We start from the raw sequence: 27,342 nt of genomic DNA on the forward strand, positions 1-27,342 counted from the left end.
ATGATATGGGTAGCTTATTAATGATATGGTGACACATAATGCCCTAACAACAAAATGGAAACTAGTGCACACCACTCATGTTATTTGAGGTTCAAACAAGGAGAGAGAGAGAGAGAGAGAGAGAGAGAGAGAGAACTAACAAATGAAGGGAGAACCGGCATTTGCATTGGTACAATAGAAACTAGAAGATCTATCCTCACTACCCACTTGCTTAGCATAACTATTATAGTTACTCGGCCCACCTTCGACTATTTGCTTAACAATTTGTGTTCCTAGAGATCCTACCAACCCACAAACCCACCTCCTCCTTGTTCATTATTATCCCCTCCCATGGGAGATCAATCGTCACTATTATTATCCCCACTATTATCCCCAATATTATCCCCACTACCGTCAAACAAAGTTGTCCTTATGTTGCCTACTTGTACATCATCTTTCCCCAACTTTTGTTTTAACAATTCTAACAAAATGTTCAATGGCAAAGGCTTGTTCTTTATCTCCACATCATCTCCGCCATAGCTCCCGTCCGAGTCGGTGTTTTTCGTAAATGCACTCCCATCCCGATCATTTCCATATCCTTCCCTTGAAGATTGGTAGCTATCTCCTATTTCCTCCTTTGAGTTCTCAATGAGGCCACCGCAATGGCCAGAATCTGAGACTATGGTGAGTTTGACATTAGGAGGAAGCTTATTCACCAAGGAATAGAACTCGTTATCTACACATCATAAGAAATGGATAAGTACACATTAATACATCCACAAGAAGTTTAGAATATTTGATGCTAAGAAAAAACACACTTTCTGTAGTTGTTATCACTATAGGCCCTAATGATTAACCCCTAACAAATATTACTTGTGTTCAAAGTAATATCAGTCTCTCCATGGATTCTACATAGTGTTCTTATATTAACACCATAATCATCAAACTAATGCCGATCCCATACATTTGCAAACGAATGTGTAAGTTATGAAAGCATACTTAATGTTTATTTTGATTTTTACGTTTTTCACCGAAACTTTTATACTTTAAAATAAAGTTTTACCTTATAATAAATAATGAATACAAAAGTATGGTATTTACCCTACTTTGAGGGTGTTTACCATACTCGAATGCGAATGCATGTATGGTACGTATGGTTCATACCATTGGTCGTAACATACTCAAATGCATTTGCAAACATACTTTTCCATACGTATATGTTTGCAATGTGATGTGTATGTTATGAAAACATACACGTTTTTACCTTAATTTTCTTAACTTAAAAATAACGTTTTACCGTATAATAAATAACAAATACAAAAATATGGTATTTACCATACTTGGAAGGTGTTAACTATACATGAATGATCGAAACCTACTCAAATGCAAATATACGTGTGGTGCGTATGGTTCACTATTCTTTGGACTCAATATCAACATCTAGTAATGAATGCAATCATATTGGCACATACCATTGATTAAATTCAGGTAAGACGGGACGATACATTCGTCATAGCCCGTCTCGTCGTCGTCTACAGGAACACGGGTACCACGGTCATTGTAGTGGAAGTAGAGGATGTCGTCGGGTGCCGACTCAGAAATGAGGTCGTGGAGGGCTTGGTGGATATTGGCACCCGTCGGTTTAGTGTAGTTGTCATCGGTGTCAATGAGCACCATAATGTCTTCTTGAGAGAATCCATACTTGTCCAATAGGAGCTTGCGCATGTTCCACACATCGTTGACACATCCGTGAAGTTCAGATTCTATGCCCGGGTAGTTACAGCCCACTAAGACAACCATCTTATCCATTATGTTTGTATAATGCTCTCTCTCTCTCTGTTTGTGGTTGTCAAGGTTAGGTCTTAAGTTGTCTCACCATCTCTCCACTGGTTAGATTTTATAATATGTAGTGTCTTTGTAACGGATCAATGTGAGACCTTGCTCAGTCTTCTCAAGGACAAGTGACCTATGTGGGGCCAACCAATTTGGATGCCCTGCTTTGACATTTTCATCACCCGAAACAATCGAAACACGACGCGGCAGGGCCGCAAAAGAAAAGAAAAGAAAAGTAAAGACATGGTGATCCCCTCCCTAATCAAAGATGGATTCTGCACTTACCTTCTCATTTTTGAACCATAGGTCAAAGGTGGAAACCTCGTGATACAACAAGACAATGGAGTCCCTTTTCATACTTTGACTTGTTAAACTCTTGAGCATATAACTATATACAATAGCTAAGAATGGAATCATAGGAACAAAAGAATTGTCTTCACAAACCTTATATTATTATAGAAGGATGGTTTTTTGTTTTACATATCTATCTCCACATATTCCTAAATTAATTACATTATGTTATATTTCCAAGCTTCAAAGCTTTTGCCCCACATGGACCCTTCAAAATTGGCCTTGTTTTGTGTGCCTATGCCCACAAAATGTTAATAACCTGACTCCTTTAAGAAATAATTGTTCATTTCAATTTTTGTTTTTGATATTATTCTCGGACAAAATGTTCTTTTCACATCCAATTGATGATAGCGGCAAAGTTTCATTATCCATGGAGCTGCTTGTTCCTCCCACTCATCACAATTACAACAATCTTCCCAACACAAGTGCATGCATGGTTGTATCGCTAAACCAACTTCTCATCTCCAAAGTAAAAGATTGTCTTTCTCTTGATTTTATTCTTTGTTTATGCAATGTATATGAATCATTCCCAAAATGATTATATAACACATATGACACTCTTGTGCATGCATCTAACTTTTCCAACTATTTATCATAGTATTTTGGACATTTGGGGCTTGAACTATATCAAAATCATTCTTCAAACCACGACATTATAGAACAATCAAATTTCTTACATAGGTTTGACACCAATTGATCATATGAGCAGTTGCTATGTGATATATTTCTTGTATATGATCTTCATCACCTTTATACATTGAATCCCATTGTGCCTTTAATATCCACAAAACTCATAAATATGTTTCCATTATGTACCTTTCTCATGAAAATTTTAGAATGAAATGCATCTATAACAAATGTATCATCAAGGAATGCCAAATGGAAAACTGTTTCAAATGGTTGATTCAAGAGGTTTTCCAATACTAGCAATATTTGGATATACCCTTAAAGTTAACTATTCAACATGTTAATCTCTCCAATCACATCGCAAACAAACTGAACAAAAGTTGCACCCACTAGTAATTAAGGTCTCTTTACATTTTCCCATAGTAATGAACCTCTCAATAAAACAATTTCAACAAGATGTCGTGTACAAACACCAAATAAAGGATGATTGATGTATCCATCTAAATGCTAGAAGCAACGATTAAAGATCAACAAGCTTGAGATAGGCAGGTTAGAGTATAGCCTCAACTATGTGGTAGAAAATTCAAAACTATCTCATTTAGTTCTATACTCAAAAAGTTTAATTTATTGGTGTGTAATCTTGATATCGAATTGGGAGTACAACAAATATATGAGCAAATAGCTAGGCACATGATCTAGTGAATCCACTCACTCGCTATACTGTGGATGTATTGTGCCATCTTGATATAAAATGTTGTGATGAAGATAGCCACACGATTGATTGCCTTAAAGTTGAGACTTACTAATAAGTGTTGTATTCCGTTTGTGCAAACTAAACAAGCATACGGAGTTTGGTTTTGTAGATATTAGGACTAATATATTCCATCAAATGTAGTGTTTGACGTAGTGAAAGTCCCTTACCCTAGGTCATTTTATTAGTCGGATTTGAGCTAGCCAAACTCCTTCGCTTGAGTCACTTTATTGTTAAGAGATTTATTTCCCTATGCTAGAGGCAATTAACAACATGCAATGGTTTGGTTTGGTTCGTTTCGAGAGTGTTAAACTCAAACCGTTTTAATTTTTTGAAACTTAAACCGACCAAACCAAACCAAACCAAACCAAACCAAACCAAACCAAAACCACAAAACCATTTAAACCGAAACAATTAAAACCGAATTATTAAACCGCTAAAACCACGATTTCACGAATTGGTTTCGGTTTTCAAGTTACATAAAAATTCAAAATTTCAAATTTCAATTTCAAGATTTTATATTTTTCAATATTTAAAATTTAAAATTTTCAAAATATAATTATTTCCCCTAAAATGTCAGAATCAAGCCGAAAAATGAAAAGGTTGTCCAAAAAGTATAAAAAAATAATAAAGTGACTGCCCTAAATCGTTTAAGCCACGATTTCAAACCGTTTAAAGCGAACAGAAACCAAATTGTTAAAAAAAACTCGAACTTGAATTGAACCAAACCATATAAACTATTAAGTCGCGGTTTCACGGTTCTGATCGGTTAAAATGGAACTGTTGACAATTGCTAGAGGCAATTGAGCAAAGTGGTAGAAGGTATAACAATTGAGCATAGAGAGCCACATGAAAAAGACATGGAATCCCTACAATTAAAAATCCTAAACCTATAATTAGACCCCAAACAAAAGAAGTAATCTGTATGTGTCAATGAATGTCCATGGGGTAGTGGCTAAGGGCCTCGATAAACACATTGCAACCTAACTAGTGTGGAGAAGTTTAGGACTACTCACATGTTTGTTTTAATTAGCTCATTGATTGGCAAGAATGCGCGCGACTACGATCAGTGTGACATCAGGAATTACAGAAATAACCCCTTACCTTTTACTTATTCACCAAGAAACAAAGCACTTCATTTGCACAACATGAAACACATACATATGTGCGGGGGGTTTTCCACACAAGTGGAACCCACACTTGAAAAGGTAATAAGTAAAAGGTAAGGGGTTATTTCTGTAATTTCAGCACTACTTTTACTTATTGCTTATATGCCCCTACGGAGGGGTACTGTAAGAAATAAAAAAAACGAAGCCAAAGAAAATCAGAAAACAGAGAGTGAAAAACACCTTGAGAGAAGACAGAGAGATTAGGAGAAAACAGAGAGGGAGGAGACACAGAGAGATCGATTAAAAAGCACAAGAGAGATAGGTAAGGAAAGGAGGGAGTTAGAGACAACTTTGATCTCATCTGGTATCGTAGCCCTACTTCTGTCATCTGTGGAAGAGTTCTCCTCTCTGTCGATCTCACTCACTACACAATCTTACAGGTAAACCGTCCTACCTTCGTCTTAATGATATGTCCGAGTAGAAGCAGGAAAACAAACAAATGATACCTAGGGTTGTTTGATCTTGATGTAATAGAAAGGAAATGTGTTCCAAACATCCACCGATGGGGATTTCCTTTTGCATCCATGTGTATGGTGAAACTGTTTTTGACTTGGTACCAAGTTTGTTGTAAATTAGATGGTTTAGTGATTCCACTGTGACGATGATGAGAGTTTTTGGATATTAACATTGTCAATCCTTTTTGCGAGACTGGTATGCCCTAAATGCAATATCTTTTGTACTTCAATCCCATAGTTATAAGTTATAACCAACAGAAATTAAGGGTAAAAGAAAAGAATTTCAGTTCGTTGTGTGTGGTTGTCAATTATATTTTTGGCGCCCCGTTTTTCCTGACGTAATATAATTCGATGGTATATCAGGTTCATGTCACAAAGCACAATAGGGTTATTCATGAGTTAGTCTCATTGTTTTGTTAGTAAGGGTTGGTCTACTTTGGCCGCAATATAAACTTGTTAACACTGAGCACGGTCTTGTTGGCACCTTAATCAAGTGAGTTTAGCATCAGAAGTGACAATGCATTTGCTGTGGCCTGTTTCGTCTTTATGGTCTGTTCAGCATCCAGGCTGACACCATGTCGGCAGGCTTCGATTGGAAGATTACGGCGCCCTCCAGTTTAGGGTAGAGGAAGATTGTTTTGGAGATGGAAGTTGTGTGGCCCAAGTACCGATTTTAACCATGTCTCCCTCCTTTGGATGAAGATGGTCTATTGCTGGCAAACAAAGGAGTTTCAACTGTTAAATCTAGTTGTTTGAACAAGAGACTTTCCTTAGGATCCCCAAGAAATATGTGGCATGTCAGTGGACATCAACCATTTGGTAGTCCCAGGATGAAAGCAATATCCTCAGTCATCCAGTCCCATGTGTTACAGAAGCATCAGTTTGAATCACCATAAGCCCACATATGGAAACTATGGTGGTAGGAAGAAATATCTGTTCAAACAGCACCCAAGATGAATGGGAAAGGCGTCTCTGCTGCTAATACAAATCAATTTTCTCTTGGGGACATGAGTGATGAAGAGTGGATGTGTTTTTTGAGCTGTTTCAGTAGTGTTTTGGAAGAAGCTCTGGCATCTAGGAGTAATCAGAATGTGAATTTCAATAGGCAGAGACTTGGGACCTCTTTTCAGTTTGATTTTGTGCCACATCTTCTCATTTAAGTGTTTCTAGTAAGTCTCCAAGATAATGCTTCTGCGGATGTAGTTTGTGTAGAAATTGAGCTTATATATACCTCTTGTAAAATTGTAAATTCTTTTATGGACAGTTCTTTCAGAGTTTTCCTCTCCATTGAACATGTACATTACTGGTTTGATGCATCTTATTCTATGACAATGTGGAAAAATATCATAAATGTTTCGCTCAGGGAGTCTTAAATTGAAACAACTCAAGAGTTAATCCATTTAAGGTAGTGAAGTTTGGAATGATAATTGGATAATGGAACACTAATAAAGTTTGTGCTTGTCTGAAAGACATTTCTGATACAATGCACCATGTAAGCTCGAAGAGGGTCCAATCCAAGTAACATAGGCATAAAGTATAAGCTATGCTTATTGGGATTCCTGTTGGATTGGAGTGTAAATATTTAGAATGCTCGGCATGAAATAAGAACTGGAATTAAGACACATCAAATGTGGGTGGGGTTGTGGGGATACTTCATGTAATTATTTATCACATCTTTTGAGATTGGTGTAAAGGGTAAACTTTTGGTAATGGTTAGTTTGAGGACATGATTGTGTAAAGTCTTATCTTCGCTTTCTGTTCTCAATCTTGCCACTTTTAGGCATGGATTTTGGACGTATGCAACCAGCCTTCAATCTAGAGTTGATAAATAACAGAACTTGATAACAAGGACAACACCAATTAACAATACAATCTCTTACTGATGATATGGGTAGTGTATTAACAATATGGTGACACATAAAGCACTAGCAACAAAAGCTTGCAGCTTTTAGGCTTGGGTTTTTATACATGGATTTTGTTATTTCTGAGATATCTATTCAACAATTGGCTAACAAGGACAACACCACCAATTAAGAATACAATCCCTTACCAATGATATTGGTAGCTTATTAATGAAACAGTGGCACATAAAGCACTAACAACAAAATGGAAACTAGTGCACACTACTCATGTTATTTGAATTTCCAACAAGGACAGAGTTGACACTAGATAACTAGCAAATGAAGGGAGCATCGGCATTTGCATCACTACAATAGAGACCGGGTTGTTGAGTTAAGCCTTTTGATGCGAGGAACTCACGAACTTGTGTGACAAGTTGACGGTTGGTGATTGGTTCATCAGCATGGGCTGACCCAATGATAATTTGGATAGCATTACTAAGAGCACCGTAATAATGACCACCATCTCCATCACTCATGTCGAGTGATGTTTGGCTAGTTTGGCACCCACTCACAAGGATACCCATATTGCTGCCCCGTATGGGCTCACTATCCTCCTGCCTAGTATAACTATAATCCTCACTTGGCTCTTCTTCAAAGCTTTGGTTATTGAATTGTGTTGTTGGAGATCCTACCAACCCCATAAACCCATCACCTCCTTGTTCATTACTATCCCCTCCCTTGAGAGATCTCACAAATCTCTTCACTATCGAGCTTGAATCCTCCCCATAAATGTCAAACAAAGTTGTCCTTATGTTGCCTACTCGTACATCATCTTTCCCCGACTTTTGTTTTAACATATCCAACAAAATGTGCAATGGCAAGGACTTATTCTTTATCTCTACATCATCTTTGCCATAGCTCCCGTCCTCCTCGGTGGTGTTTTCTGTATATGCACTCTCATCCTCATCATTTAAATATCTGTCCCCGGAAGACTGGAAGCTTTCTCCTATTTGCTCCTTTGTGTTCTCAATGAGACCTCCACTATGGCAAGAATCAGAAACTATGGTGAGTTTGACATTAGGAGGAAGCTTATCCACCAAGGAACGGAACTCGTCATCTGTATATCATCATGAGATGGGATAAGTACAAATTAATAGATTCACAGGAAGTTTAAAATATTTGATGCTAAGAAAAAACCCACTTTATGTAGTTGTTATTGTTATAGGGCCCTAATGATTAAACCCATTAACAAATACTACTTGTGTTCAGAGTAATATCAATCTCTCCATGGATTCTACGTAGTTACTAACACAAATGCTATCTTATTCTCATAGATTATGGCCAAGCATAGATAATAATCCACAATGGAAAATGGATGAGATTTGTATCTACTTGGAACTCAATATCAATAGTTTCTTGTTATGAATGCAATCATATTGGCACATACCATTGATTAAATTGCCGTCAGAAGGTGCAATGCATTCGTCATAGCCCGTCTCGTCATTCTCGTCGTCGTCCGCGGGTACACGGGTACCATGGCCACTGTAGTAGAAGTAGAGGATGTCACCGGTTGTCGACTGGGAAATGAGGTCATGAAGGGCTTGGCGGATATTGGCGCCCGTCGGTTGAGGGTAGTTGTCGTCGGTGTCGATGAGCACCTTTATGTCGTCCTCCGAGAATCCGAACCTGTCCACTAGGAGCTTGTGCATGTTCCACACATCGTTGACACATCCGCGAAGCTCAGATTCCGTGCCCGGGTAGTTACAACCCACTAAGACAGCCTTCTTAATAGCCATGATGTCTGTATAATTATGTCTCTCTCTCTTACTCTCTCACTCTCACTCTCACTCTCTCTCACTCTCTCTCTCTCTCTCTCTCTCTCTCTCTCTTTGTGGTTGTCAAGGTTAGGACTTAAGTTGTCTCACCATCTTTCCACTGGTTAGATTTTATAACGTGTAGAGTCTTTGTAATGAATCAATGTCAAACCTTGCTAAGTCCTCTCATGGACAAGTGGTTGATGTGGGGCCAACCAATTTGGATGCCCCGCGTTGACATTCTCAGTTTTGAGCCATACGGCAAAGGTGGAAACCTCGTGATTCAACAATGCAATGGAGTCCTGTCTCATACTTTGAATCGATAAACTCTTCAGCATATAATTAAATATAACTAAGAATGGAATCATAGGAACGAAAGAGTTGATTTCACAAGTCTTATATTATTATATAAAGATGCCTTTTTTTTACACATCTGTCTTCACATATTCCTAAATTAATTACATTATGTTGTCAGCAATGATCCAACTCATATGTATTATTCTTATATTTCCAAGCTTCAAAGCTTTCGCGCCACACGAACCCTTCAAAATTGGCATTGTTTCATGTGCCAATGCCCACAAATGTTAATAATGATACTCCTTTAAGAAATAATTATTCATTTCAATTTTTGTTTTTGATATTATTCGTTGGAGAATATCTTCTTTTCACATCCAATTAATGATAGTGGCAAAGTTTCATTATCCATGGAACAACTTGTTCCTCCCATTCATTAGAAATACAACAATCTCCCCAAGACACGTGCATGCATGGCTGTATCGCAAAACCAACTTCTCATCTCTAAAATAAAAGATTGTCTTTCTCTTGACTTTATTCTTTGTTTAAGCAATGCATATGAATGGTTCCCAAAATAATTTATGACACCTATAACACTCTTGTGCATGCAAATAACTTTTCCAACTATTTATCATAGTATTTTGGACATTCGTAGCTTCAAATATATCAAAATCATTCTTCAAACAACTACACTATACAACAATCAAATTTCTTACATAAGTTTAACGTCAATAGAGCATATGAGTGGTTGCTATGCCAAATATTTCTTGTATATGATCTTCATCACATACATACATTAGACTTGATGGATGTGTATAAAGATGTTGAGTACAAACACCAAATAAAGGATGCCTGATGGATCCATCCAAATGCTAGAAGCAATGATTAAAGCTTAAAAAGCTTGAGATACGTAGGTTAGAGTATAGCCTCAACTATGTGGTGGAAAATTCAAAACTATCTCATTTAGTTCTGTACTAAATTTTTTTAAGCTATTGGTGTGTAATCAAGAATCTAACAATTGGCAATGGTTCAGTTCGAGAGTGTCAAAACCAAACTGTTTAAAATTTTTGAAACTTGAATCGAATCGAACCAGGAAATCGTTAAAACCGAGCCATTAAAAAAAATCCCAACTGATAAACCATTAAATTGTTAAAACCGTAGTTTCGTGGTTTAGTTTTGGTTTTCAACTTGGGTCAAATTCAATTTTAAAATTTTAAAATTTAAAATATTTTGTTATTTTAATTTTAATTTTTCAAAAATTTAAAGATTTTCATAATGGGAGAACAAAGCTTAAAAATGGAAAGATCGTTTAAATTTTTTTAAAAATTTCTAAAAATAAATTTTAAATTTAAAAAGAAAAGAAAAAAGTTATTAAACCACGGTTTCTATTTGTTGAAACTAAATCGAACCGAAATTGAACCATTTAAAAAAACTTGAACTTGAACCCAAAGGAGCCGTTTTAACTGTTAAGTTGTGGTTTCATGGTTCTATTCGATTCAACCACACCGTTGCCAACTATTAGTAGAATCTAGATATCAAATTGGGAGTACAACAAAGATATGAGCAAATTGCTAAGCACACAATGTACTGAATCCAATTACAATGTATGAAATGTTGTAATGAAGATAACCACACAGATTGCCTTAAAGTTGAGACTTCAACATAAGTGGTGTATACCTTTTGTGCAAACTAAACAAGCATAAGGAGTTGGGTTTTGTAGATAGGGGCTAGTATACTCCATCAAATGTAGTAATTGTTGGGATTTCGGTCCCTCCGGATGGGATCTTGAGAACCGGATGATGAGGACCAGGTGAGAACCGGATGTAGAAGACATATTTGTAAATATGTTCTTAGTAAGCCCATGGAGGCTATATTTGTAATAGTCCTAAAGGCATATTAGTATAAATATGACCTAGGGCAAACACTTATTAGTGTTGTTGTTGTTGTTGTCATATTGTTCTATAGAGAGAGCGATTGAGAGAGAGTGTGAGATACAGAGAAATACTCTGTTGAAACCGCTGGTTGGCGAAGAAATAGAGCTTGAGGTCGTTGCCTCTGAGTCTCTGATTGTACCCCTTCTCTCCATAGTGATAGTTCGGAGTCTGTGGGCTCCTGTGCTTTTTCCCATTCAGGGTTTTCCACGAAAACATCCTGTGTTCACTCTTGAGTTCCCATTTCTGTGTTCTCCATCCTCATTTTTTGTGATTCTAGACTCGGTTGTGGTTGAGTAACATTCTGCGATTCTCATAGAGCTTGAGGTCGTTGCCTCTGAGTCTCTGATTGTACCCCTTCTCTCCATAGTGATAGTTCGGAGTCTGTGGGCTCCTGTGCTTTTTCCCATTCAGGGTTTTCCACGAAAACATCCTGTGTTCACTCTTGAGTTCCCATTTCTGTGTTCTCCATCCTCATTTTTTGTGATTCTAGACTCGGTTGTGGCTGAGTAACATTCTGCGATTCTCATCAATCTGGCATTAGAGTGAACAACACAGGAAATGGAAGAATTGTTCGGCAGCATGTTCAAGCTCACCGGCTCCAACTACTCAATGTGGAAGTCGAAGATGAGGGATATGCTAGTGGTTAAAGATCTTTGGTTGCCGGTTCAGTTCGGGGACAAGAGACCGGATAAGATCGACGCCACAGTGTGGGAGGTGATGCACATGAAGACGATGACATACATTCGGTGCTTCATTGACATGAGCATGTACAACAACTTCAATGAAGAGAGCAAGGCTCATGAACTCTGGGAGAATATTGACATCATATTCCAGAAGAGGAATGCCGTTAATCAGGTTTCGGTATTCCGGAAGCTAGTGAGGCTCAGGTACCAAGACGACTCCAGCATGATGGAGCACATGAATGCCTTCCAGGGGCTAATACATCAAGCAACCTCATTGGAAGTACCTTTCGCCGATGAGGTACACGCATTGCTCCTGCTCGGTTCCCTCCCGGATAGCTAGGAGACGTTAGTTGTCACGTTGGGCAATGCCGGGATAGAAGGAAAACAATTGTCCCTAGCAAGAGTCAAGTCGCGCTCGCTAGATGAGGAGGCACGTTGGAAAGACAAGGAGGTGATCTTCGACGCCAAAGCCCTCCTTACTGAATCGAAACTCGGAAGACAAAGGAATCAGAGTCCCCAGAACCGGGAAAAGTCAAGGACATGGTCAAAGTCAAGGGGGAGGCCCACTTGCTTCTATTGCGGCAAGCCAGGGCACTTCCAGAAGAACTATCCGCATTTCCGGAAAGACAAGGGAACCGACAGTACCGATTCGAAGAAGTCACCGGACCGAAACAGTTCGGATCGGGGAGGCCCGGACCGGAAGGGAACGATGACAATCGCGGCAAGTGAAGAGGAACTAATGCTCATCACCGAGGAGAGTGAGTTGAACCTTGCCGGCGACGAGACAACGTGGGTTGTCGATTCCGGAGTGTCGTTCCACCTTACCTCGGACCGGAAATGCTTCTCATCCTACACAACTAGTTATGCTGGGAAGAAGAAGTGAACGTTGCTTCCAACACTGTTGGTGAGCTGTGGCACAAAAGACTATGTCACATGAGTGAGAAGGGGATGAAGAGGCTTGCCGAAGACAACCTCATTTCGGTGAAGGACGTGCAACATGAGAAGTGCACCAATTGCTTGGTTGGCAAGCAAAACCGAACCTCCTTCCGGTCAAGACCACCGACGAGACGGAATGCACCACTAGAGATGGTGCATACCGATGTGTGTCAAGTGGACACGAAGTCACATGCCGGATTGCAGTACTTTGTGACGTTCATAGACAACCACAGCCGGAAGCTGTGGGTCTCACCGTTGAAGACAAAGGATTAGGTGATATCCGTCTTCAAGGAGCTCCACGCTATTGCGAAGTTTCGTGCGCGCATGTTACTTGGACTAGGGAGTACTCAAGGGATAGAGAAGACCTGAGGTTTGCTTTACGACAATACTACTTCCCGACCCCTTCCCGAGCAAGGGCTCGTTGCCCTTTGTTTTTGTGAGGCCGGTGGCTCTCGTTGATCACGACTCGTCGACCTTTTGAGATCACCGCACGAGCCAAGTGATCAAACGGGTACAAGCAAGATGAACACGCAAGATGAACGCACAAGGGGACGATAACACAAACACGAATGCCCATACGTCTTTATGAGGAGGAGAGGTGCATGTGCACGCTTGAACGCTCCCTCGTCACAAGATGTTGAACATACGAGGAAGACACAAAACACACGCACAAATGCTCGTATGCCTTTATGAGGAGGAGAGGTGCATGGGAAGGCCCGAACGCTCCCTCGTCACAAGACGACCTAACATACAAGGAAGTCACAAACACACGCACAAATGCTCGTATGTCTTTATGAGGAGGAGAGGTGCATGGGCATGCCCGAAACGCTCCCTCGTCACAAGATGGCCGAATGTACAAGGAAGACAAAAACACACACACAAAATGCTCGTACGCCTTTATGAGGAGGAGAGGTGCATGGGCAAGCCATAACGCTCCCTCGTCACGAGAGGACCGAATGTACAAGGAAGACACAAACACACACACAAAATGCTCGTACGACTTTATGAGGAGGAGAGGTGCATGGGCAAGCCCGAAACGGTTCCTCGTCACAAGACGGCCGAACGTACAAGGAAGACACAACACACGCACAAATGCTCGTACGTCTTTATGAGGAGGAGAGGTGCATGGGCACGCCCGAAATGCTCCCTCGTCACAAGACGACTGAACGTACAAGAAAGACACAAACACACGCACAAATGCTCGTACGCCTTTATGAGGAGAGGTGCATGGGCAAGCCCGAAATGGTCCCTCATCACAAGACGGCCGAATGTACAAGGAAGACACAAACACACGCACAAAATGCTCGTACGCCTTTATGAGGAGGAGAGGTGCATGGGCACGCCTGAAACGCTCCCTCGTCACAAGACGGCCGAGCGTACAAGGAAGACACGAACAAAGAAAGAAGGAAAGAAAGAGACACGAATGATATGCACAACTAATCGCCTTTGTGTGCACACACATTGCACATGCACATTTTGACCCCCCTGTTTCGCCGGTTTTTCCTACTCTCGAGCACGCCACATCACGACATCCATCCCCACCAAACCGCACATCCTCCGGTATGTGCCAAGATTGGCGGGCTGAGGGTGGTCAATAGTTCATTTCCTCCTCCTCATTGGCCTCGTGGCTTGTTGTTTGGTCACCATTTTCTTCGTCAAGGTCATCGAAGTTTTGCTCCCTGTTGTGTCGCTTTTTGAAGTTTTTGACCCGCTTCCCTGCTATTAGTACTGCCAGCATAGTCCCATCGAGTTTAGCGAGGTGGTAGGTAGCATTATCATTTGCACTTGTTACCACGTACGGCCCGAACCATCGCTTTGCGATATTTCGCATTGAACTATGTTGGTTGTCAAGACTGCTATCATACACAATCACCCAGTCTCCTTCTTCGATCTTCCGAGGGCGTAGTCGGTGTGTCTTGTCGAACCGGGCTTTGTTACTTAGCCTAGCCGCTTCTAACCTCTCCTTTACTAACTCCAAGTCTTCGGGTCTTCTCTCAAATTGCCTTATCCTTGTTGCTAGAAGCTCTTCTCGACTCATCTCGTTTTCCCAGGGCATTGCCACCCATGACGCGATCGTGTCTTCAATGGGCATCACCGGCTTTTGTCCATACATGAGTTCAACTGGCATGAAACCTGTAACTAAGCTATGAGTTGTTCTGTGGGCCCACAAGGCGTAAGGTAGTAACTGAGGCCAATTCCCGACTCGCCCATCACAAGCTTTTACAATGGCTTTTACGATAGGCTTGTGTCCGCGTTCTATCTTTCCATTAGCCTTCGGGTTATAAGCGGTTGTGAGAGAGAGCTTCACTCCAAGTCGTTCAAAGAGCTCTGTAGCTTCATGAGCATTCAACTCTCCTCTGTCGGCCACTGATGACATCCTCGAGTAAGAATTTACACACCCCCGTCGTCATTTTGTTTGCCAAGGCTCGTCCTTCTACTTGGTTTGTTAGGTCTTCTCTTGCTAGCACCAAATATTTCATTTGGCCCACTCCCATCGGCATCGAAACCAAATTCACCATCCATTTGAAGTATATGGTGAGTGGGTAGGTCGGGTGCAACTCGTCCCTATGGCGTATGTTGGAGTGTATCTGGCAGCTTTCACACGTTCCAACGAAATGGGCGACATCCTTGTACATTCCCGGCCACCAATACTTCTTCTTTAACTTCTCGAGTGTTGCCCACATTCCTCTATGGCCCGCCCAAGGACTCTCGTGGAACTCAGACAACAATGTTGTCTGGTCTTCTTCCTTTATGAACACTCATCGTGGCGTCCCCGTCCTTCTCTTCGGGTGTCTCCAGAGGAATCCCCCTCGTAGGAAGTACTTGTACGCTTTCTTTCGGACTCTCTATGCCTCCTCCTTCGACCATGAACTATATCCACCATCATTGAGCTTAAGAACTTGCCAATGTGTAGCCACTCCCCTTCGTATTCACTTTCGTTGAAGGTGTGGAGTACTCGCACATCTCGATCATCTATAGACGCTTGGGCCGTCTTGAAGAAGTCAAGAGCGACATCCTCATCTTTAGACACCATGCCGCTTTCACCCTCGAATCTTGCCCTCGATAGCATATCTGCCATGGCATTGTTCTTCCTTGAAATGTGGTGAATCTCTGGGTTCATTGATTTGATGTAAGAAATCCACCTTAGCATAGCTAGGTCAGGTGTTGCACATCCCGAAACCATCCCTAGGATTGGAAGGCAATCCATCTCTATTACCACCTTTGACCCGATTAGGTAAACTTTATCCATCTTTAGTGCGGACACAATACCCCAAAGCTCACGTTTTACTTGGGCGTATCCTCGTTGTCGCTCGCTTAAGACATTGGCTCCGAACCGGATGGTGTAGCGTGTACCATCCTCTCCTTCTTGGTTGATGACCCATCCGATCCCTGTTGGACTCGTATCTACCGTCACGTAGATGGGCACCCCTTCCTTGTATACGGCTTTTCGTAAAGCTGGTGCTGCTACCAACATTTCTTTGAGCCTCTTCATGGCCTCTGTGTGCTCTTCATGGCCCCTTCTTGAGTAGCCCATACAAGGGCTCGGCTAGGTGAGCATAGTGCGGGATCTAGATGTGGTAGAATGCACAGGCACCAAGAAATCGCCTCACCTCTGTTTGCTGTTTACATTCTTCCCTTATATCTGTGATGGCGTCCACCTTTGACGACCGAACTTACAAGGAAGAGACAAACACACGCACAAAATGGTCGTATGCCTTTCTGAGGAGCAGGGGTGCATGGGCAAGCCCGAAACGATCCCTCGTCACAAGACAGCCGAACGTACAAGGAAGACACAAGCACATGCACAAATGCTCGTACGTCTTTATGAGGAGGGGAGGTGCATGGGCACGCCCGAAACGGTCCCTCGTCACAAGACGGCTGAACATACAAGGAAGACACGAACAAAGAAAGAAGGAAAAAAAGAAACACCAATGATATCGGCCAAAGAAATAAATACGTGTTCGATTCCAACACAAGAGGACCCTTTATAAAATAGGGTTTGATTAGAATGGCAACTTATAGTTAACCACAAGCTCAATCAAAACATAAATACTAAATGCCCTTAGAGACAAGAGCAAATCCGAACACGACGAAGATGAAGACACGAGCACCACCAAAATGCAAATCCCAACGAACCACGACCACCCGAATGGAGAGCAAACGGGCTCGCAACGACGAATGGGGCTCGCAACGTCAAACCAACGAGGCTTGGGCTAACGAGCACTTCGAGTGCCGACGTGAAGAAGACGAGCACATGGCGATGGGGGGATGAAGGGGTATGAGATGAAGAGAAGTGGTGAAGAAGAAGATGAAGAGCTTCGAAGAAGAAATGGCGATAGTCTCCTCCTCCCCAAATGAGTCCCCCTCGACCTCCTTTTATAGAAAAAAGAAGAAGGGGGGTCGCTTATTTTGCCTTCAATGAAAAAGGAATAAAATTCCTTAAATCACGTTGCAATATAAGACTAGATTTGAACCGTGCACCTCTAGTTAGAAGTCAATGTGACTATCCACTAGCCCATTAACTCTCTCTTATATAATATATAATTCTATCTCTATATATTCTTAGCTTGTCTCCCCTCTACCTTTTATCTCTCCTCTCTCTTACTTTTTGCACGAGCTTCTATACATCCTTCCCACCCTTTCTTTTCCCTTTTATTTTGCATATGTACAACTAATCGCCTTTGTGTGCACACACATTGCACATGCACATTTTGACCCCCCCTTTTGCCGGTTTTTCCCACTCTCGAGCACGCCACATCACGACAACGTGAGAGTGGAAAGAGAAACCGGCCGGAAGCTGAAGGCGGTTCGAGCAAATAATGGAGGAGAATACCATGGGCAGTTCGAGGAGTACTGCCGATAGAAGGGAATCCGGCTCGAATTTATCGTGCCGAAGACACCGGAATTGAACGGGCTGGCCGAAAGGATGAACCAAACCATAATGGAGAGAGTCCGGAGCATGATCACACATGCCAAGTTACCTAAGATGTTTTGGGCTGAGGCGCTGACGACGACGACGACCTATGTGATAAACAGATCACCCTCAGTACCCTTGGGAGGAGACTCACCTCAGAAAGTATGGACCAGTAAAGATGTGTCTTATTAGCATCTAAAGGTGTTCGGGTGTCTCGCATACGTGCATGTGGCGAAGGATAAGAGAGCAAAGCTGGATCCAAAATCCAGGCCATGCATATTCCTTGGATACGACGATGATGAGTTCGGTTACCGGGTGTGGGATCTAGTCGACAAGAAGGTGTTTCGGAGTCGGGAAATAGTCTTCATGGAAGACATGACCATTGCCGACTGGGAGTCAGAGAAGAAGATGATCAACTTCGGATCATCCAATGAAAACAGGTTTGAGAACACATGAACCTACCCGGTTGAAAACCGGATGTTGGCCAGTAGCCGGATGAAACTCGACGAACCGGCCGGATACGGACAGGAAACCGAACCGACCGAAGAAGAAGAAGAAGAAGATACCAGAACCATACAAGATCCCGAATCAGATTCGGATTCGGAACAAACGGAGGAGCCGATAGTCAGAAGCAAAGGACAGAGATATCCTCTTCGAGAGAGAAGAGTCCCCCAGAGATTTCCGGATTCAGAGCATGTGTTGCTAACCGATGAGGGGGAGCCAGAAAGCTTTGAAGAAGCTAAGGGAGACACCCACAGTCGCAAGTGGTAGAGTGCCATGCAGGATGAGATGGATTCCCTGCATGAGAACCACACATATGAACTGACGGAGTTGCCGAAAGGGAAGAGAGCACTCCGGAACAAGTGGGTGTACAAGCTGAAACCGGGAGATGCCGGGAATCCACCAAGGTATAAGGCCCGAATCGTGGTGAAGGGATTCCAGCAGAAGAAAGGAGTGGATTTTGACGAGATCTTTGCCCCGGTAGTAAAGATCACTTCCATCTAGACGGTTCTGAGCATAGTGGCAAGCATGGACCTCGAGGTAGAGCAATTGGATGTCAAGACATCATTCCTCCATGGTGACCTCGAAGAGGAGATCTACATGCAACAACCGGAAGGATTCGTGAAGAAAGGGAAGGAGCAACTGGTATGCCGGCTGAAGAAGAGCTTATACAGACTAAAACAAGCTTTACTCCTTCATGACGGATCAAGGGTACCACAAGACACAAGCCGATCATTGCGTCTTTGTGAAGAAATTTGATGGAGGAGATTCCCTGATATTACTCCTATACGTGGATGATATGGTGTTAGTCGGACGAGACCAAGTCAAAATACGGATGCTGAAGAAAGCCCTGAACCGGACCTTCTCAATGAAAGACTTGGGTCCGTCAAGATAGATACTGGGGATGCACATAATCCAGGACTGGTCGAAGAAGCTATTGTGGTTGTCACAAGAAAAGTACGTTGTCGTGATGTGGCGTGCTCGAGAGTGGGAAAAACCGGCAAAAGGGGGGGTCAAAATGTGCATGTGCAATGTGTGTGCACACAAAGGCGATTAATTGTGCATATGCAAAATAAAAGGGAAAAGAAAGGGTGGGAAGGATGTATAGAAGCTCGTGCAAAAAGTAAGAGAGAGGAGAGATAAAAGGTAGAGGGGAGACAGGCTATGAATTTATAGAGGTAGAATCGTATATTATACAAGAGAGAGTTAATGGGCTAGTGGATAGTCACATTGACTTCTAGCTAGAGGTGCACAGTTCAAATCTAGTCTAATAGTGCAGCGTGATTTAAGGAATTTTATTCCTTTTTTGCATTAAAGACAAAATTGGCGACCTCCCCTTCCTTTTTTCCTATAAAAGGAGGTCGAGGGGGGCTCATTCGAGGAGGACGTTTTGGGATGAGGAGATTATCGCTAATTTTCCTTCGGAGCTTTTCATCTTCTTATTCACCACTTCTCTTCATCTCATACCCCTTCACCCCCCCCACTGCGACGTGCTCATCTTCTTCGCGTCGACATCTGAAGTGCTCGTGAGCCCAAGCTTCGTTGGTTCGACGTTGCTCCGCCCCATTCGTCGTTGCGAGCCCGTTTGCTCTCCATTCGAGTGGTCGTGGTTCGTTGGGATTTGCATTTTGGTGGTGCTCGTGTCTTCATCTTCATCGTGTTCGGATTTGCTCTTGTCTCTAAGGGCATTTAGTATTTATGTTTTGATTGAGCTTGTGGTTAACTATAAGTTGCCATTGTAATTAGACCCTATGAAAAGAATTGCGTGCGGAAGCAATATAGAAAACTGAACAACAGAAAATGCAGGTTTAATGGAGAGCTTAGGTTTGCACAATACGCCCGGGAGAGACAGAGAGAGTAAAAACAGAACTTAATTCAAAAACTAATACTCAAGTTGTACATAGGATGTGCTCAGTGAGCACTTTTATACAAGCCCTAACAATCGAGCTGACACAAGTACTGACAATACTTGACTGCTCATAAATGAGCCTCAACGCTTACTCCCAAAATTATTCCTTACGAGGAATATCTTTTTAACGGCCTTTCGGTTTACGCATCGATACGGCCTTCCTATGCACTGGTTTGTGTACCAGTTTACGCATCCGTTTTACGCACAGGTCCGGCCTAACCGATCGGTCCCAACCGATCCGGTCCTCGGCTTGCTCAGCCGATCTGGCCGATGTTGAGCTTGTCTCTCAATACTCCCCCTCAAGCTCAACTTGAGGCTCTTCCGGATCTTCCGGATCACCGCTTCGGTTCCACCTGGCTCCACGCCTCGCTCGCACTCTTCGGCCTATTCGACTCTACGCGCTTCGACCCTTCCGGTTGGTAGGGCCCTTCACAGCTGTCTCGTCATCTGTCTCGGCGTCGCGGTCTTCTCCGCTCCTTTCCTGCTTCCTTCCATGGTCATTCGGGATGTCTCTCCCCTTCAAGTTTGGCACGTCGAGGTGACGCAATCCAAGCGCACCCGAGAATTGCCGCAACTTGTCCAGACCAAGAGGCTTAGTGAAGATGTCGGCGGTCTGCCGATCCATCGGAACATACTGAAGTTCGACTTCACCAGAAAGGACACGCTCACAGACAAATGGTAGTGCACCTCAATGTTCTTGGTCCGTGCGTGGAAGATGAGGTTCTTCGCGAGCTGGATGTTGCTGAGGTCGTCGGATCGGACACCCCCACATGCAGATCCTTAAGTAGCCGCTTCAACCATAGGGCTTCGCATGTCGCGACAACTGCTCCTCTATACTCGGCTTCGGTGCTCGACAACGCAACTGTCGGCTGCTTCTTCCTACTCCACGCTATCACGACACTCCCAAGAGAGAAAGCGTATCCGGACGTGGATCAACGATCGACGATGTTGCCGGCCCAGTCGGCATCGGTGTAGCCGACCAACTGTGGGGCTGTACCGGTGTGATATAACAGTCCCTGGTCTGTAGTGCCGCTTACGTACCGCAGTACGCGTTGCGCACACTGAAGGTGCTCCTCGGTAGGTCGCGCCATGAACTGACTGATCACCCCGAACGGATAACTGAGATCGGGTCGGGAGATGGTCAAGTGTATGAGGCTGCCGACTATCTGTCGGAACCTCGTCGGGTGGCATACCTTGCCAGACTCAGGGCGAAGCTTGACGGTTCTATCCAGAGGAGTCGAGACGGACTTACAGTCTGCCATCCCGAATTTGAAGAGCATATTCAGCGTGTAATGACGTTGGCTGATCAGTATGCCTTCGAGGGTGTCGATCACTTCGATCCCAAGAAAGTATTGAAGGTCCCCCAGATCCTTCATGTCGAACGATGCCGCAAGCTAGAGCTTCACGTGGTTGATTTCACCTAGATCGGCGCCGGTGATGACCAAGTCATCAACATAGAGTAAAATACTGACCGGCCCAAGTCGACCTTTTCGAACGAACAATGAGGAGTCCGATTTTGACGTCGCAAAGCACATCCGACGTAGATACCATTCTAAGCGTAGAGATCCTACCAACCCTACAAACCCACCGACTCCTTGTTCATTATTATCCCCTCCCATGGGAGATCTATCATCAATATTATTATCCCCACTACCGTCCTGCTTAGCATAACTATTATCGTCACTAGACCCACCTTCGACCATTTGCTTAACAATTTGTGTTCCTAGAGATCCTACCACCCCACAAACCCACCTACGCCTTGTTCATTATTATCCCCTCCCATGGGAGATCTATCGTCACTATTATTATCCCCACTACCGTCCTGTTTAGCATAACTATTATCGTCACTCGACCCACCTTCAACCATTTGATTAACAATTTGTGTTCCTAGAGATCCTACCGACCTCACAAACCCACCTACTCCTTGTTCACTATTATCCCCTCCCATGGGAGATCTATCGTCACTATTATTATCCCCACTACTGTCTTGCTTAGCATAACTATTATTGTCACTCGACTCATCTTCGGCTATTTGCTTAACAATTTGTGTTGCTAGAGATCCTACCCACCCCATAAACTCACCTCCTCCTTGTTCATTATTATCCCCTTCCATGAGGGATCTCACGAATTTCTCCATTGTCGAGCTCGAATCCTTCCCAAAAATGTCAAACAAAGTTGTCCTTATGTTGCCTACTTGTACATCATCTTTCCCCAACTTTTGTTTTAAAAATTCTAACAAAATGTTCAATGGGAAAGACTTGTTCTTTATCTCCACATCATCTCCGCCATAGCTCCCGTCCAAATCGGTGTTTTTCGTAAATGCACTCCCATCCCGATCATTTCCATATCCTTCCCTTGAAAATTGGTAGCTATCTCCTATTTGTTCTCAATGAGGCCACCGCAATGGCCAGAATCTGAGACTATGGTGAGTTTGACATTAGGAGGAAGCTTATTCACCAAGGAACAGAACTCGTTATCTACACATCATAAGAAATGGATAAGTACACATTAATAGATCCACAAGAAGTATATAATATTCGATGCTAAGAAAAAACACACTTTTTGTAGTTGTTATCACTATAGGCCCTAATGATTAACCCCTAACAAATATTACTTGTGTTCAAAGTAATATTAGTCTCTCCATGGATTCTACATAGTGTTCTTATATTAACACCATAATCATGAAACTAATGCAAACGAATGTGTAAGTTATGAAAGCATACTTAATGTTTATTTTGATTTTTACGTTTTTCACCGTAACTTTTATACTTTAAAATAAAGTTTTACCTTATAATAGATAATGAATACAAAAAGTATGGTATTTACCCTACTTTGAGGGTGTTCACCATACTCGAATGCGAATGCATGTATGGTACGTATGGTTCATACCATTAGCTGTAACATACTCAAATGCATTTGCAAACATTCTTTTCCATACGTATATGTTTGCAAACTAATGTGTATGTTATGAAAATATACATGTTAAATCTAGTTGTTCAAACATGTTCGTCTGACACCAGCACCCAAGATGAATGGGAAAGGCGTCTCAGGTGCTAATACAAATCAATTTTCTCTTGGCGACATGAGCGATGAAGAGTGGATGTGTTTTTTGAGCTGTTTCAGTAGTGTTTTGGAAGAAGCTCTGTAATCTAGGAGTAATCAGAATGTGAATTTCAGTAGGCAGAGACTTGGGACCTCTTTTCAGTTTGATTTTGTGCCACATCTTCTCATTTAAGTGTTTCTAGTGAGTATCCAAGATAATGCTTCTGCGGATGTAGTTTGGGCTTGATTATATTTGTGTAGAAATTGAGCTTATATATACCTCTTGTAAAACTGTAAATTCTTTATTGATCGAATTATATATAAGATATTTTGAGTTTTCTGTAAATGGTGAACCTTTGGTAATGGTCAGTTTGAGGATTTCTCCATAGACGTGATTATATAAAGTCTATCTTCACCGTATGTTCTTAATCTTGCAACTTTTAGGCATGGATTTTGGACGTATGCAACCAACCTACAATCTAGAGTTGATAAAGAGCACAACTTGATATACAAGGACAACACCAATTAACAATACAATCCCTTACTAATGATATGGGTAGCGTATTAACAATATGGTGACACATAAAGCACTAGCAACAAAGGCTTGCTACTTTTAGGCTTGGGTTTGTATGCATGGATTTTGTTATTTTTGAGATATCTATTCAAACGACCTTCAATCTAGAGTCGATAAGAAGCACAAGTTGCTATACAAGGACAACACCACGAATTAAGATACAATCCCTTACCAATGATATTGGTAGCTTATTTAATGAAATGGTAACACATAAAGCACTAGCAATAATATGGAAACTAGTGCACACCACTCATGTTATTTGAGGTTCAAACAAGGAGGGAGAGAGAGAGAGAGAGTTCACACTAGAAAACTAGCAAATGAAGGTAGCATCAGCATTTGCATCGCTACAATAGAGACCGGGTTGTTGAGTGAAGCCTTGTGATGCGAGGAGCTCACGAACTTGTGTAACAAGTTGACGGTTGGTGATTGGTTCATCCGGAGGGGCTGACCCAATGATAATTTGGATAGCATTACTAAGAGCACCATAAGAATCACCACTATCACCATTGTTGATATCAATTGATGTTTGGCTAGTTTGGCACCCACTCACAAGGATACCCATATCACTGCCCCGTACGATCTCACTATCCTCCTGGCTAATATAACTATAATCCTCACTCGGCTCGTCTTCAAATCTCTCGTTATCGAATTCTGTTGTTGGAGATCCGACCAACCCCATAAACCCATCACCTCCTTGTTCATTACTATCCCCTCCCATGAGAGATCTCACGAATTTCTTCACTCTGGAGCTCGAATCCTCCCCAAAAATGTCAAACAAAGTTGACCTTATGTTGCCTACTCGTACATCATCTTTCCTCGACTTTTTTCTTAACATATCCAACAAAATGTCCAATGACAAGGACTTATTCTTTATCTCGACATCATCTCTGCCATAGCTCCCGTCATCCTCGGTGGTGTTTTCTATATATGCACTCTCATTCTCATCATTTCCATATCCTTCCCCCGAAGATTGGTAGCTTTCTCCTATTTGCTCCTTTGTGTTCTCAATGAGGCCTCCACTATGGCAAGAATCCGAGACTATGGTGAGTTTGACATCAGGAGGAAGCTTATCCACCAAGGAACGGAACTCGTCATCTGTACACATTAATAGTACACATTAATAGATTCACAGGAAGTTTAAAATATTTGATGCTATGAAAAAACCCACTTTATGTAGTTGTTATCCTAATGATTAAACCCCTTAACAAATACTACTTGTGTTTAGAGTAATATCAGTCTCTCCATGGATTCTACGTAGTTATTAACACAAATGCTATCTTATTCTCGTAGATTATGGCCAAGCATAGATAATAATCCACAAGGGAGAATGGATGTTGATTCATGTCTACTTGGAACTCAATATCAATAGTTTCTCGTTATGAATGCAATCATATTGGCACATACCAATGATATAATTGTGATCTGTCGGTGCAATGCATTCGTCATAGCCCGTCTCGTCATTCTCGTCGTTTTCCGCAGGTAGACGGGTACCATGGCCACTGTAGTGGAAGAAGAGGATGTCGCCGGCTATCGACTGGGAAATGAGGTCGTGGAGGGCTTGACGGATATTGGCACCCGTCGGTTGAGGGTAGTTGTCGTCGGTGTCGATGAGCACCTTTATGTCGTCCTCCGAGAATCCGAACCTGTCTACTAGGAGCTTGTGCATGTTCCACACATCGTTGACACATCCGTGAAGCTCGGATTCCGTGCTTGGGTAGTTACAGCCCACTAAGACAGCCTTCTTAATAGCCATTATGTCTGTATAATTATGTCTCTCGCACTCTCGCACTCTCTCTCTCTCGCACTCTCACTCTCTCTTTGTGGTTGTCAAGGTTAGGTCTTAAGTTGTCTCACCATCTTTCCACTGGTTAGATTTTATAACGTGTAGTGTCTTTGTAATAGATCAATGTCAAACCTTGCGAAGTCCTCTCATGGACAAGCGGGTTGATGTGGGGCCAGCCAATATGGATGCCCCGTGTTGACATTCTCATTTTTGAGCCATACGGAAAAGGTGGAAACCTTGTGATTCAATAATACAATGGAGTCCTGTCTCATACTTTGAATCGATAAACTCTTCAGCATATAGTTAAATATAACTAAGAATGGAACCATAGGAACGAAAGAGTTGATTTCACAAGTCTTATATTATTATATGAAGTTGGTTTTTTTTACACATCTGTCTTCGCATATTCCTAAATTAATTACATTATGTTGTCATCAATGATCCAACTCATATGTATTATTCTTATAGTTCCAAGCTTCAAAGCTTTCGCGCCACATTACCCCTTCAAATTTGGCATTGTTTTCTGTGCCAATGCCCACAAATGTTAATAAGGATACTCCTTTAAGAGAGAATTGTTCCTTTCAATTCTTGTTTTTGATATTATTCGTTGGAGAATATCTTCTTTTCACATCCAATTGATGATAGTGGCAAAGTTTCATTATCCATGGGAAAACTTGTTCCTCCCATTCATTAGAAATACAACAATCTCCCCAAGACATGTGCATGCATGGCTGTATCGTGAACCAACTTCTCTTCTCTAAAATAAAAGATTGTCTTTCTCTTGACTTTATTCTTTGTTTAAGCAATGCATATGAATCGTTCCCAAAATAATTTATAGCACCTATAGCACTCTTGTGCATGCATATAACTTTTCCAACTATTTATCATAGTATTTTGGGCATTTCTAGCTTCAAATATGTCAAAATCATTCTTCAAACAACTGCATTATACAACAATGAGTTTTCTTACATGAGTTTAACGTTAATAGATCATATGAGTGGTTGCTATGTGAGATATTTCTTGTATATGATCTTCATCACATACATACATTAGACCTGATGGATGTGTATAAAGATGTCGTGTACAACCACCAAATAAAGGATGACGGATGGATCCATCCAAATGCTGGAAGCAATGATTAAAGCTCAAAAAGCTTGAGATATGCAAGTTAAAGTATAGCCTCAACTATGTGGTAGAAAATTCAAAACTATCTCATTTAGTTTTGCACTAAAAAAATTTAAGCTATTGGTGTGTAATCTAGAATCTAACAATTGACAATGGTTTGGTTCGAGACTATGAAAACCAAACCGTTAAATTTTTTTGAAACTTGAACCGAATCGAACCATGAAACCATTAAACCGAACCATTAAAAAAATTCCCAAATGATAAACCATTAAATTGTTAAGATTGCGGTTTCGTGGTTCAGTTTTGGTTTGCATCTTTCAAATTTTAAATTTAAAAATTGAAAATATTTCATCATTTTAAATTTTAAAATTTTAAAATTGTAAAGATTTTCCTAAAATGTGAGAACAAATCTTAAAAATAGAAAGATTCTTTCATTTTTTTTAAAAACTTTCTAAAAATAAATTTTAATTTTAAAAATAAAAATCCGTTAAACCATTTAAACCACAGTTTCTATTTGTTGAAACTGAATCGAACCGAAATTGAACCATTTTAAAAAAACTTGAACTTAAACCCAACAGAGCCGTTTAGACTGTTAAGATATGGTTTCACGGTTCTATTTAATTCAACCGCACCGTTGCCAACTGTTAGTAGAATCTAGATATCAAATCTGGAGTACAACAAAGATATTAGCAAATTGCTAGGCACACAATCTAGTGAATCCAATCACTCGCTATAATGGATGTATTGTCCCATGTTGATATAAAATGTTGTAATGAAGATAACCACACAATAGATTGCCTTAAAATTGAGACTTCAATATAAGTGG

At 41.6% G+C, this 27,342-nt stretch overlaps 2 protein-coding genes, 1 long non-coding RNA gene and 1 pseudogene across 4 annotated transcripts; 1 reads left to right on the plus strand and 3 right to left on the minus strand.

The window, feature by feature from the left end:
* Positions 1-338: 338 nt before the first annotated feature.
* On the minus strand, positions 339-1,806 carry LOC147851930 (metacaspase-6 pseudogene; annotated as a pseudogene). The gene is made up of 2 exons (XR_015531467.1): positions 1,452-1,806; positions 339-715 (listed from the first exon to the last, which is right to left on the minus strand). The product of XR_015531467.1 is annotated as a metacaspase-6 pseudogene (transcript).
* A 3,104-nt stretch (positions 1,807-4,910) lies between these two features.
* Positions 4,911-6,908, plus strand: LOC147851931 (uncharacterized). The gene is made up of 2 exons (XR_015531466.1): positions 4,911-5,090; positions 5,725-6,908. It is a non-coding gene; the product is annotated as an uncharacterized LOC147851931 (long non-coding RNA).
* Positions 6,909-7,025: 117 nt separating this feature from the next.
* LOC147851932 (metacaspase-6-like) lies at positions 7,026-8,903 on the minus strand. Its single transcript, XM_087334377.1, has 2 exons — positions 8,454-8,903; positions 7,026-8,123 (listed from the first exon to the last, which is right to left on the minus strand). Exons 1-2 carry the CDS (start codon positions 8,800-8,802, stop codon positions 7,339-7,341), a joined length of 1,134 nt encoding a protein of 377 aa, XP_087190503.1. The 5' UTR covers positions 8,803-8,903; the 3' UTR covers positions 7,026-7,338.
* A 14,595-nt stretch (positions 8,904-23,498) lies between these two features.
* Positions 23,499-25,462, minus strand: LOC147851933 (metacaspase-6-like). The gene is made up of 2 exons (XM_087334378.1): positions 25,013-25,462; positions 23,499-24,703 (listed from the first exon to the last, which is right to left on the minus strand). The coding sequence occupies exons 1-2, from the start codon at positions 25,359-25,361 to the stop codon at positions 23,919-23,921; spliced, it is 1,134 nt and encodes a 377-aa protein (XP_087190504.1). The 5' UTR covers positions 25,362-25,462; the 3' UTR covers positions 23,499-23,918.
* Between the last annotated feature and the right edge of the window lie 1,880 nt (positions 25,463-27,342).

Source organism: Azolla caroliniana, unplaced genomic scaffold (assembly GCF_043228905.1).
Source record: "Azolla caroliniana isolate FFs.n. ecotype wild unplaced genomic scaffold, voAzoCaro1.0.p SCAF_18, whole genome shotgun sequence".
Lineage (NCBI taxonomy): Eukaryota > Viridiplantae > Streptophyta > Polypodiopsida > Salviniales > Salviniaceae > Azolla > Azolla caroliniana.

Excerpts from the sequence above, each read along its gene's own strand:
- LOC147851933 (XM_087334378.1), bottom strand. The coding sequence starts at position 25,361 with ATGGCTATTAAGAAGGCTGTCTTAGTGGGCTGTAACTACCCAAGCACG. Across the intron at positions 24,704-25,012 it reads AGATCACAATTATATCATTG|ATGACGAGTTCCGTTCCTTG; the intron begins GTATGTGCCAAT and ends TAATGTGTACAG.
- LOC147851932 (XM_087334377.1), bottom strand. The coding sequence starts at position 8,802 with ATGGCTATTAAGAAGGCTGTCTTAGTGGGTTGTAACTACCCGGGCACG. Across the intron at positions 8,124-8,453 it reads TGACGGCAATTTAATCAATG|ATGACGAGTTCCGTTCCTTG; the intron begins GTATGTGCCAAT and ends GATGATATACAG.